The sequence below is a fragment of the Simochromis diagramma genome, unplaced genomic scaffold, assembly GCF_900408965.1.
Source record: "Simochromis diagramma unplaced genomic scaffold, fSimDia1.1 OVJJ01000822.1, whole genome shotgun sequence".
NCBI classification, from domain to species: Eukaryota; Metazoa; Chordata; class Actinopteri; order Cichliformes; family Cichlidae; genus Simochromis; species Simochromis diagramma.
In genome coordinates this window covers 4,435,579-4,448,346 of record NW_024387520.1, presented here as the reverse complement: position 1 = coordinate 4,448,346, position 12,768 = coordinate 4,435,579, and the positions used below count along the sequence as shown (strand labels likewise).

General features: G+C 42.0%; 1 protein-coding gene across 5 annotated transcripts in view; it reads left to right on the top strand.

Annotated features, from left to right (window-relative positions):
* mctp1a (multiple C2 domains, transmembrane 1a) overlaps positions 1–12,768 on the top strand; it is a 126,821-nt gene that overhangs the window by 76,604 nt on the left and 37,449 nt on the right. For all 5 annotated transcript variants that reach the window (XM_040019118.1, XM_040019116.1, XM_040019117.1 and 2 more), the window contains 5 exons: positions 3,831–3,933; positions 4,384–4,486; positions 5,064–5,165; positions 5,620–5,694; positions 7,876–7,995. In XM_040019118.1, the coding sequence (XP_039875052.1) occupies positions 3,831–3,933; positions 4,384–4,486; positions 5,064–5,165; positions 5,620–5,694; positions 7,876–7,995 (503 nt within the window). The remainder of the gene's footprint in view (positions 1–3,830; positions 3,934–4,383; positions 4,487–5,063; positions 5,166–5,619; positions 5,695–7,875; positions 7,996–12,768) is intronic.

Below are 12,768 nucleotides of genomic sequence, written 5' to 3'. Positions count from 1 at the left end.
GGAGCGGCTGGAGCAGTCAGAGTGCAAGCCAAATGGTTCCCTGGTTCATGTATTTCACTTGGAGCATAAATTTGCTCTGCGACCATATTGGGGAGTTCATCGTTTGTTTGTCTAAGCTTCATGAATTCCTCTCGGAATATAAACAGAGGAAAACTGCAGATTGTTTATTAGCCGTTTGTCTTTCAATTTGTCTTTGCCGGTTTGATACAGTTATTGAAAACATGTTTTTTTTTTTTTTTTTAGAAGTATCTCTATAGCCTACGGAGGTTTGAAATTATTGCAACAGACTAACTTCACAGTAAAATATGACATGCCTTGGGAACTAGCGGTAATATTTTACTTAGCATGTGCTCAGGTTGGACTGGTATCTAACATTTGCAATAATTTGGACGTTATAACATGGGATGCATATTAATTAGATTAGCAAAGTAAAAAAAAGTTTAAAAGCAATTTAAATAAAAAAAAAATTTGATTTCACTGGAGAAATGTTTTTACACTCAACATTACAACTTTTTTTGTCATAGCCAGAGAGACTTAAAATTAAGACAGTTGAATGTAAAAATGCCTTTAAATTTGTATTGCTCTCGAACTTAAAAGCAAATCTTTTAATTTTGCTCCAGAAGCAGCCTAACCCCACAGTCAGTGGACTGATACTGATAACAGACAAGGCAAAGGGGTTGTTTTTAAATGGCTTGTGCCTGTTTTGAGTCTGATGCTGTGTGTGTGTGTGTGTGTGTGTGTGTGTGTGTGTGTGTGTGTGTGTGTGTGTGTGCTTGTGTGCGTGTCACTGGCAGAAACAATAGCTCTGTAAGAGCCACATAAGAGCCCTCACCACATGAACACCCCATTTTAACAACGCAGACCAAGAGAGGGTCAGGAGCAAGGTGAGAGAGAAACAGAAGGACAGACAAACAGACAGAGACAGGAGAGAGAGAGAGAGAGAGGAGGTCAGCGAGCGAGAAAGAGTTCACCATCTCTCTCCCATTCAGCCAGCCCGTCTCCTCTTCTCTCTCTTTTTTTTCTTTCTACTCCTCCCCTCTCTCTCTCTCTCTCTCTCGCTCTCTCTCTGTCTGGCCATCTCTCTCTCTCTAATTGGAGTGTTTTTGTGGAGTAGCTCCACTCTAGCCCAAGTAGGATAACTGAAAATAGTCTCTAAAACCAACAATCCCTTTTGTCTGCCAGCTCTTGTCCCTCTGAGTGGATGCTATACTCTTAGAACATTTCAATAGTGAGATGCGCACTCACACACACACACACACACACACACACACACACACACACACACGCGCATGCGCGTACCTACCGCAGCAGCATCACCAGAGACACAGAATGTGTACCCTGCCAGTGAAGTCTACATTTAACAACTTGAATGGTTGGTAAATATTGCAGCTCATATCGAGTGACCTGTTAAAATTAACATGGTAATGCACTGGTTTACATTTTAAAGCATGAATTATAATTAACTGTGATAATTCAGGGGCACGAGAGCATCGTGCGTTGCCTCTACAACCTTAAACTCCTCGCTGACTCCAAGCTTTCTCTGAGGCAATTACAGTATGCTTCCTCATTTTCTATACTGTATCCATTTGCCACTTATCTTAGAGCACTCTGAAATTAATTTGAGCCCACTTCTTGCTGCAAACCCTTCGCCACTGTCACAGAGATGGGACCCCGGTGGTGGTGGTAGTGGTGGTGGTGGTGGGGGAGCTTTACTCAGACATTACCTGGATGATCACTGAGTGGAGCTCAAACCCGAGCGTGTAATTGGTTAAGACAGCTGCCTCTGGTGCTGGTGGCCAGTAAGGTGAAAGTTCACCATCGGTAACAACTGGCTCTCTGCAGCAACACAGCCTGCCGTGTCATTAAAAAAAAGAATATTAGAGAGAAAATGGGGGGAAGGGACGGACTTCTGCAGAAATAATTTCCATCTCCTAATTTGGGTGATTGCGTCTAGATTTAATCAGATTTGGTCTGTGGCAATGACATTATAATTGTGAATGATATGGACACTCTGGGATTATTAAGAAAGATTTTCTGCGAAAAAAGAAGTTTTTCACTGGTTTAATCATTTCAACCGTATTTAATTGTGGTTTAAAGAACAATTGCGTTTAAAGAGAGACGGCGAGGTGTAAACAGAGAGGCACTGAGAAGCAGGTGCCCGAGCCTTTTTTCTTTTGTCTATTTTAACGTATCTTGTTTTCTGTAGAAGTCGTAGCTGTCAATATCCACTTGAAACACTCTACATCAATGGAGCGCCACAAACAGATATGAAAGGCAACGCCTCTGCCTCAGCATTGATCACAGTGACATTTACTTTGCACACCCACTAAATGTCCTGCCCTTGTCACAACATTTGGAGAAAATCACACTAATCGATGGCACTCACACACACACACACACACACACAGATACACACACTCATTTCCTATGGCCTACAAACACAGGCGGGCACACACTTTTCAGGGGCTTTGAACTCAATCTCTTTTTTATCGAGTTTTATTATGCAACAATGCTGCTTTTCAGCGTTCAGTATTCCCAATACTTTCCCTGGAAATTTGCCAGGGAGATTTTTTTTTTTTCTCGTCTTTTTACTTAATGACCCAGCCTTTTCAAGTGATAGGTTTGAAAAAAAAAACATTCACAGCGGCTCCCGACAGTTTTTAATAAAACATAATGATCAAAGTCAAAATTAAGAGTTTTGTTGTTTTTTTAGTTCACTGAAGGTAGGTGGGCTGGCAAACATAGGGAGCCGGTCTCGCTGTTTTCTGTGTACAAAGAATTTGAAGTGAGAGATGTTAGTAAACAAATCGGGAATATATAGGACATTACTGGTTTTGATTATGATAGCACAGTGTGCTATTCTCAGGAGGAGGAAGCAGCTCCTTCTCTGTCTCTCTCACTTTCTCTCTACGCAGTTACATAACTGTAGTAAAGTTTTCTTGGAATTAATTAGCATTTATGAATATTCTTTATACTAAACCATATAACAATGATAAGTCTGTTTAAGTTTTAGTTTAGCAGCACTCCTTCATTTGTGATCCTTAATTTTCAGCGTGATTCAGTTCTTATAATAAATCCAAATTTGGATGTATGTTTTTACTTTTAATTACCATAAAATATTACTTGAAAACTAGTCCTCGAACTTAATCAATTTCGGTTTTTAATCATTTAAAAAAATCTTTTTAAAAGTGCTTTTATTCATCTCTCCATGTAAAAAATGCAGAAATGTTTTCTCTGTTGTTCATTCATCATATAGATTTGACATTATGTGCTTGCTTTTGCTCGTGCCATCGTGCCGCTGCTCCCCTCACTGCTGTCTTCGGAGGAGCTGCGTTTCTCACGCTCCGTGACTGGCTGCCTTTATGTTCAGCTCAAAAATTCTCGGGCCTTCAGAGCACCTCGACCTCTGTGTTCTCCGCACCACCCATTTTCAAAGTCCTCTCTGGCTTTTCTCTCTCACCCTTTCCTCGCCACTGCCCAAGGCGCAGTCGTCCTGAAGCTTATCTTCTAGTTGTCCATGGAGTCGGGATGCTGATAGAAATGGCTTACAGCTTTTACACTGATATACTGTTGTATAATATTGGGGCTAAAAATGAAAGAATCATTTCATTACAGCTCTGATAAGTACAGGGTATTGGAACTGTCATGTGACATAAGGGAAGGATGCTACAGTATATGTCTTAACAGTATGAGGTATTTGAGATAAACAAAGCTGTTGGAATTACTTAAGATTCTCAATTTAATTTTATCTTTTCACTAAGAAGGATGTTCTTTCCTTCTTTTTGTTCTCGTTTTATTAAATTTTATTTTTATTTCTTTTTGCTTGCCAGGTAAGAGCGACCCATTCTGTGTAGTGGAGCTGAGTAACGATCGGCTGCAGACGCACACCGTCTACAAAAACCTGAACCCAGAGTGGAACAAGGTCTTCACTTTGTGAGTGACTTTAAGAGTGCCCGTATGTCTGCACGTTCATGCATGCAGGCAAAAAAGTGACACGTATCCTTGAGTAAACGGTTTCATTAAAAAAGAAAAAAGTATATAGAAATTATTCAATTTTTCTTGTGACTTTCATCAGCTCATTTGCTACTTTAAAAATATATCCTGGACCATTTTGAGCAGTGAAAAGATCTGATCGTCTCACTTCTATGTTTAGATTTCTATTTTCATGAATTTTACCAGGAAATCTATTTATAGTTATTATTTTATTTAAGTCTGTTTATATTTTTTTGACAAGTAATGAGGAAATGTGAAGCATTTGCAATATCTTGTGTTTTATTATACAGTTTTTAGCCTGTTTTCTCTGTATTTAGTATTTTCAAAAGCCTATTTGTGGTGCTCCTTCAGTATGTGTACCACTGGTGTTTGTCTTTGTGTATTGTCCAGTAATGTGAAGGACATCCACTCGGTACTTGAGGTCACTGTTTACGATGAGGACAGAGACAGAAGTGCAGACTTCCTGGGAAAAGTGGCTATTCCTTTACTAAATGTGAGTCAAAGGCTTGTTTCTGTGTTTCTTTATTTTTCCGCCTCCCTTGGGAAACAAAAACTAAAAATGAAAATGAGATCTAAAGAGCAGAGGTTATTTTTTGCAGCTTTTACTTATGACACTGTTATTATTTCGCGAAAGAGAAAGAGATGACAGGAGCGAGAAAAAATGGAAGAGAGGCTGAGACGAAAGAAGAGATTGATAGATGTGAAGAACGGAAGTTAGGGGATGAGAGACAATATGAAAATGACACTGATGGAGACGCTGAACAGTGTCATTTGAAAAATAAATGTATATATAGACATAAGCATCTGTCTTATATTCATAAAAATAAAGCCTGTGAAGGAACTGTGTGTATAATATACCCGTGCTCTGCTGTACAGTACGATTCCCCAGGATAGTTAATTTCTGTTTGACAGAGCTGAGCTGCAGTGGGTAATGAACAGGTACTTGTCAGAGTTGCCACAGTTGTTTTGGGTTCCCTGTCAGCGCCAGCAGCTGGGGTTCAAAGGTGGCCCGGGGAGCCGATTCAGCCGGGTATTGCCAGACAGACGCCTGTCATGTCCCTCTCCCACAGATCCAAAATGGAGAACGCAAAGCCTACGCCTTGAAAAGCAAGGAGCTGACAGGGCCAACAAAAGGGGTCATCTTTCTCGAAATAGACGTGATTTTTAATGCTGTAAGTCTTTCTTTTGCTTTTTTGAGCCTCCTCCCCGATTTTCTTTTTCTATTTTGCCCCCCACCCCCTATTATCCTCTCTTGTTCTCCCCAGCATCATCCCCCTCTTCTACGCTGCTGTTGTCTTTATTCTCTTTGCCACCCCCCTTCCCTCGCTTCCCGTCTCATCCCTCGTCCCTTGTCCCTCATCCTCGTTTTGGCTTTAATTATCGAAGACTCCCTCTCAGCAGCTTTTGTTCGCCCATTCACCATCGCTGTGTGTGTCCCTTTAGCGGCCATCTTGCAGCTTTCTCTCGCACTCTCCCTAGCCTCTGACATGGGGCACGCTCTATGCTTGTGCTGCCATGTTGTGCCAGTACACAGTCTGTTTAAAAAAAAAAGATCTGAAACAATCAAGATATACTAATCTCTCTCTCACCATTTGCGGTTCACGCCGCCGCTTGTGTTTATTCCAGGTGAAGGCTGGTCTCAGGACGCTGATTCCTATTGAGCAAAAGTATATCGAGGAGGAGCCTCGAGTGTCCAAGCAGGTACATCATGAGCCAAACTGTGTCTTCTACCACTCCGCCTTATTTTTGTCTGTGTCCACCACCGCACCCCCTATTCTGCTTAACTGTCTGAAGCAAAACCAACAGCCCTGGTGAGTGGCATCTTGTAAAGCACAACAACTGTGTGGGCAAGATACAACAGGATGATTGAAGGAAAAACAGCATTTTGTTTCTCTTTTTTTCTCCTCCCTTTCCTCCTCTCCCTCTTCTCTCATCTCTACCCCCTCGCATCCACTCTGAGTGGTGAATAGAAATGTCAAGCTGTCAGCTCTGGGGTGCATAAGTAGATTGGCCATCCTTATAGTTGGCCCTCTTTGCCACTGCTGCTTTGCACTTCATTGTCACGCTGCTCAGTGTGGCGGCACCACAAAGAGATGAATAGTAGGGGCTGGCCCGCATCAGACGTGTCATATGAGTGACCGTTTGGGCTCAGCAGTCAGTGTTGCACCACGCACAGCCGAGCACAGCCCTGCCTAACATAGCACAACACAGACACCAACTCCCACACCACCCTTTTGTCAGCCCTCCATCTATTCCCTTCTTTTCCTCACTGTTTCTGCCTTTGCTTTTTCTGATGATTCCCATCTTGGCCCACTCTGAGCTTTTTTATCTCCATTTCACCCCTGACACACAGAAATGACCCATGTCAGCGTCTCGCAATGATGATGTCACTCGCTGCTTTGGAGGGATTGCCCCATGAGGACTCTTTTGTGTGATAGCAGCTCCCCTGCTGTTGCTTGCTGCTCAATGAGTAGACACGAACTAAAAATAACATAAAATACACACACACACACACACACACTGCCTGACATCAAAGACAAGATTTAATTCTAATTATGGTTTTTAACATAACCAATGACTTATCCACTTTCATAAGTGATCGGAAAAAATAACTACAGACTGGGATTGACATAATAAAAAATGAATAATCTCTGTCTGGTGTTATAGCAAAGAAAAGTATAACATGTACATGAAGTAAACATGCTGAAGAATGTGCAAGTGGATGATTTGAACTCTGAATGTGATCCTCTGATGTGGACACAAAGTAATCATAACCATAGTTTGGCAACAAATATTGACACAGAGTGGAAACGAGTTCAAATCAGCTAGCATCAATAAATTGAAGCCACTGAACACATGAAAATCCTTATTATAGTGCTGCAGACACATATTATATAGGCACTTTACACACACATTAAAACACACACAATTTCCCAAGGAGTAAAAGAATGCCCTGGAATATTTTTAAGTGCAAACTGAAGCGACAGTTTTTTTCCTGTGGGAGCACTTTCCCCTGTTGGTGACCTGATTGGGTGGTTGGCGTTCTTGCTGTTATGCTATTCCCTGAATGGCTGGCAACCCAGGGGGAGACAGCAGTTAGCCAGTTCTATCTCATCTCTGGCCAAATGCCTGGAGAACGCCCAGGGAGGAGAATCCAGGGACTGTTTTGGATTTTCTTTCTATTTTATTATTGTGCTAAACTTTATCACTAGGATAACAGAGTTAAACAAACACTGTGAGTTAGCAGTGGTGGCCGATCCATGCCAAAACGTATATTGCTGTTTAAGTAGAGACATCACATCGGCATCCTCAGGGTGCTCTTAAGTACTGTGATGTAATAGTGAATCCAAAGTGAGGTCAAAGATGCAACTGTCGAGCTGTATTATGACGGCTTCATTTAATTTTTACAAAGACAGTACAATGAGACACTTTAGGGCTAGAAGATTGCTTATTAAGACTTAATAAGAGTATGTTGTTAATCAGCTATGGTGCTGATTAACTTAACTTGAAAAAACTTTGGCGTTTTTTGCTAAATGGTGGTAATTTCTCACCTTAACTAAATGTGAACGAGAGAGAAAAGTGACCCCCTATAACAGTAGGTCACCTCAAGTGTCTTATCAGCGGGACTCTGACAGCTGTGCTTAGATGGATCGTTTTGCTCCCGTTTTATTTCCAACACATCTACCTGTCACACCGAGCCTCGTTCCCCCATCTGGTTGTTTACATACCGGATATACCATTTTCACAGTGAAGCAATAAATCACGCACAGCATGTTTACAACCCCATGATCCGTTCCTCGGTTTAGCACATTTTTGACCTTTAAACCCTTGCTTGCATAAACGTTTTACTTTTTGTTGTTTCCCTTTTTGTTTTTCGCCCAGTTGCTTTTGCGCAACTTCACCCGAGTTAGACGCTGCATCATGGTCCTGATCAACGCGGGCTGCTACATAAACAGCTGCTTCGAATGGGACTCTCCGCAGAGGAGCATCTGTGCCTTTGTGGTATGTGCATGTCCCATCAAATACACAGTAAATGTGGCATACCACACATAAAGCTGCACATTTACAACATGACAGGTAGATTTGTGTGTGTGTGCGCGTGCGTGTGTGTAATATATGTTTATTTCTTACGTGCAGTTGCTTGACTGATGGATCGTGCTGTGTTGTTTCAGATGTAATGTAGGGAGAAATTTGTACCTAAATGTAATTGCTCCTTTCTTTTGGCACTGGAAAAATCACATAACCTGTGCCTATTGATCATTCTAAATGTATAACCATATATTTAACTGGTTGCACTTTGTGCGCACGATAGAGATGTGCACACACTGCTCACCGAGAATGTAGGACCGTGTCTGTTAACAAAGCAAGCATCCTTCACTCATAATTTAACAGTCTAACGCAAGAGACTATTGATGTCTCAAGCACAGTCAAGCGCATCCCAGGCAGACTGTTACTCTCACTCTTAGATGTCACGCTGTGATACACTGGATTAAGTTTTTTTTCTGTTCTTGTATTAATTGCACACATACACACACATGTCGTATACTTTATTTGGCACTATTGGCCTTGAGTCTCACTTACTAGGAGTAAGTGGAGGGTTGGTGTTGCAGCTTAAACACTATTTTATTAGACCCATCAGATGTCCAAATACTGAGAAAATGCAGCTACAATCTACTGAAGGGTGACAAGCTGTTCTTGCAGACAGTAGAAATTGCAGGCTCCTTCTCTCGTCGCCCACTGGCCTCGTCTTCATCCTCTCTCTCTCCCCCCCCTGTCATCTGTGTCTGGTATTAAAAGGTGAAGTGTAATTGGACAGCAGAGCTATCAGTAAAATGACATTCTCCTGCAGGGCAGCGAGCGGCTGCATGGAGGTTTCTACCCCAAATATGACAGAGCAGGCATTTAATCCTGTCTGGTTTAGTGTCCTGACTTAAGTAGCTACAGGACAGGTGGACCCAACTTGCCCCAGCCCTTTACCATTGGATCACAGAGCATCTTCAGCAGCAGACATTAGACATTAGCAGCATTTGGCTGGATGACATCAGTTTAATCTCTCCAGAGGGTGTACGTGTGTGCGCGCGCGTGTGTGTGTTTGCACAGCGGGTCACAGTGTCATCACAAGACACGGGTCAGAAGAGACACGGTATTGATCAGTTAACATTTTCCTCTTTGTGTGAGTGAGCACATTTGTGTGCAAGAGCTGGCTTGTGCATGTATTTTCTCTCATGTAAGACTGAGCTAGGCAGGAGTCCTTGGGTCTTATCTTTTTATAAATAAATGAATGTGTCAGACAAATAAAATGTCAAGGAATTCACCCAAAACAAGGTCACTTTAGAAATACCAATCTACATGGGGAGAGGAGAAAATATAGCCTTGGACAGCACAGCCTCTGTGTCAGCACATCTAAACAGATGTATGTGCCTTGTATAGATCCTCCCAAGTTTATTTTTTAACAAAGTGTGTAGTATATCCATTTCTAACAGTTCCTACTATTCAAATTCTGATTGGATTCAGGAGACGAGGAACGATCTATCTGGGCCAAGGACACAGTGTTTTATAGTTTAGAGAAATTCAGAAATTTAGGTGTCATTGTAGTCCACCCACCTATCCCCGGCTCTTTTGGGAGTCTGTTAACGTAGGAGTGAGCACTTAGCTAAAAGCATCAGAGTATTTAGGGCCTCTCCTCTACACAGGTATTCCCTCCCTCCCCTCCATTTCTTCATCCCTGTCTCATTTCTCCCTTACTTTGAGGGGCCTCTTAATCACTTCACTCATCTCTTTAAGTGGGTTTTTATGGGGGGCCATCTGGCCAAGGTGGTGCATTCATGAAGGTGTACTGCTGTGTGTGATTATGGGCATGTGTGTCTGCATACATGTGCACGTGTGTTTCTGTCTGGCTGTCTTTTTTTTTTTAATCCAGATGTTAGACTTAACTTTCCAAACATGGCCATAGCTAGAGAGGTGAGAAACTTACCAACGTGCGCACTCCTTAACTGCTAAGTGAGCCCGGGGGGGAGCAAATTTAAGCGTGCTCGTATATATTTTGTGAACGCAAGAGTACATCATTGCAGTTGTCAGACTGTGTCACTGCTCGACACTTCTTCCACAAAAACGATCAAAATTTTCTTCATGGTCTCTTACTCTCCTTCTGCCCAATTCTGAAATACCAGCCGCATGTACACATCATCCATTAGTGCCAGCTGTGTTTAGTGTGTGTATGTGTATTGTGTGTCTAGTGTGTATGTGTGAGAAATAGAGATATTGCATAGTCTCACATGCAGCTTTTCACTCTTTTCTCTCTCACACCCACACTGTTGTCACCCACCCATCCCGACAGTGAATCAGCCACCGTGGCAGCTTTGCCTGAGGCGTTGGCACAATGGACGGGACTGGAGTTACCTCCTGTCCTGCATGATGGGTGGTGTCTGTGTATTTGTGTGTGCGTGTGTGTGTGTCTGTGGGTGGTGTCTCCATTCCCCCGTCTCAGGGTTAAGCGTCTGCTTCCTCTCTCCACACCTGCAAGCTGAGTGTCTCTCCGTTCTATCCTTCCATGCATCCCTGTTCTTCTTTATCTCTCCCTCCCCTCGGCTTTTCCCTCCCGGAGAGTTGAGGCCATTGTCGGGCTGAGCGGTGTAGGGTTCTGTTCTCCTGCTGCTGCCAGCTCTCCCCACGGCCCCTGCAAGACAAGGCTGTTATTGCCCCAGGGACCGCAGGCCTCAGCAGCTCTTCCTCCAAACAAATTTGCTGTAACTTTATCTGCAATTGGGCCCTGAATTGGGAGCAAATAGAGGCAGCTTTGTGAAGCTCGGGGAAGGGCGAGGGCAGCGAGCTGGGGGTTGTTGGGGAGGCAGGGGAAATGATACCGGGCTCTTTTATGTCAGGCAAAGTAGGACTCTTATCAGGAAGAGAGCCCAGACAAGGGAGCTACTTCTAGAGGAAACTGGAGCACCTATCACCTGCTTTGCATTTAGATAAAAATTCACCCTGCTGAAATAAAAAAGGGGGGGAAGCAAAGGCAGGTACAGAAGCAACTATTGGAGTGTATATGTGTGTGTGTTTGCACATGTCTGGCTGGTGGTTTGATACACAGTGCGAAGACACTATAGTAGTCAGCAGTACACACCACTCCAGGTCTCTTTAAATTGCTCCTTTGACTCCCCTTCAAAGAACCTGTCTAACTTTTAAAAGTTTTAAAGTTAGGGAGTTCGTCTTTGCCCACAGCAAGGGACAGCTTTGAAAGATATGCTTTCACGTTTCACTGTTCTCCTCATTTCCAAAATGAATGATAGTTGAAATGTAGTGGCACGACTAACAGAGAATACCAAGTCAGAGTTTAATCACCAGAGATGGAGACTCAACAGAAAATGTGAGGCCTTTTGATACGAAGTCGTGATACAGCACCCTTATTTCTAATTGGTACCCGTGGGAAGTTGTAGCATTGTGATCACAAATGGCACAGGCTTTATTCTATTGTTGTAACTGTGATGTTGCAAAATGACTGCCTTTGACACAACAGTTTTAGTGATTTTGAGCTTCCTTTTTTATTTCGAATGAACAGCATTAATTGTGCTGTGGATCAATGTTCTGCATGAGAACAGCAGGGGGCAGTCTAGCACCACCGAATGTTGTTGTGGGTCTGGTCAGAAACAGGACACAGTCTCCCTCCCTCTTGTTCCCTCGAACTTAACAGGACTTCTAGTTGCTATCTGGCAACACTTAGTGCCAGCATGGAAATTGATGTAAGAGAGATAAAGGGGAACTCTGAAATCCAAACTTCAGTTTCACTCCACTGAGACAGAGCAGGGGGAAGTTAGCCTGGTGTGTGGTTAATGTAAGCCAAAGCACTGAATATTACCCTCCCACAGTGCTGCGGCAAAGAGCCGCAAGGACGCGGGTTGTGTTTTGAAACAAATAAAGCAACTCTCAATGTGCCGCACTAAGTGCTTGAATAAATCATTTTGACTATCTCTTTTGTTAACATTTTTAATATAGCTTATCGTGCTTGAATATTTTAATATTAATAGAAAGCTTTAAACATTACAGCTGGAATGAAATCTTAACTACACAGATGTGTCAAAATAATTTAAGTTCTGTTTAGTGTTTTATTTTCATTTTAGCCAAAATGTTACAAATAATACTGGTGTGATTTTTGCTTTGTTAGTTTTGTAATTGTCTTTTTTAATTACGCATCTCATTTCAGTATCAGCTCATACTCAGACGTGAAGTTAGCCCATTTCAAATTTAGCCTTTAACTATATCTAAGCTGGTTTAGCAGATTTGACAGTGGAAGTCCTGATTTCGCTTTGTTTTGTGACAGGTGAATAGTTTTGTTCCTGGAAATTTATCGCATTTCACTGAAGATCACTGAAGCACAAATAATGATTAGAAGAAGAGACGGACTTTTGTTTTGACTAAACGGATTTGTCGTCTAAAAGTAAATTCTTAATTTTGAATTGTTTTCAAGTTGTCACTGCCGACAGTAGTTTTGGTGACACAATCAAATATCCATCACATAAGAAAAAAAAAGATGTCCACTTATTTCAGTAGGTTTGATAATTACAGAAAATATTTGTTACAGGAGAAGTAAAAACAGGGTCCAAGTCACTTTTTATAACAAATAGATGTAATGTATTTAATTACATACTCGCTAAACTAAATCAGAGAGCGTTCATAATATGAATAATACAGAAAAACATAAGCAAAGAAAGACTGTGTTCATATATTTAAAAAAAAAAATTACATTACCATGAATGCAGCATTAATAAACAAAGCAAG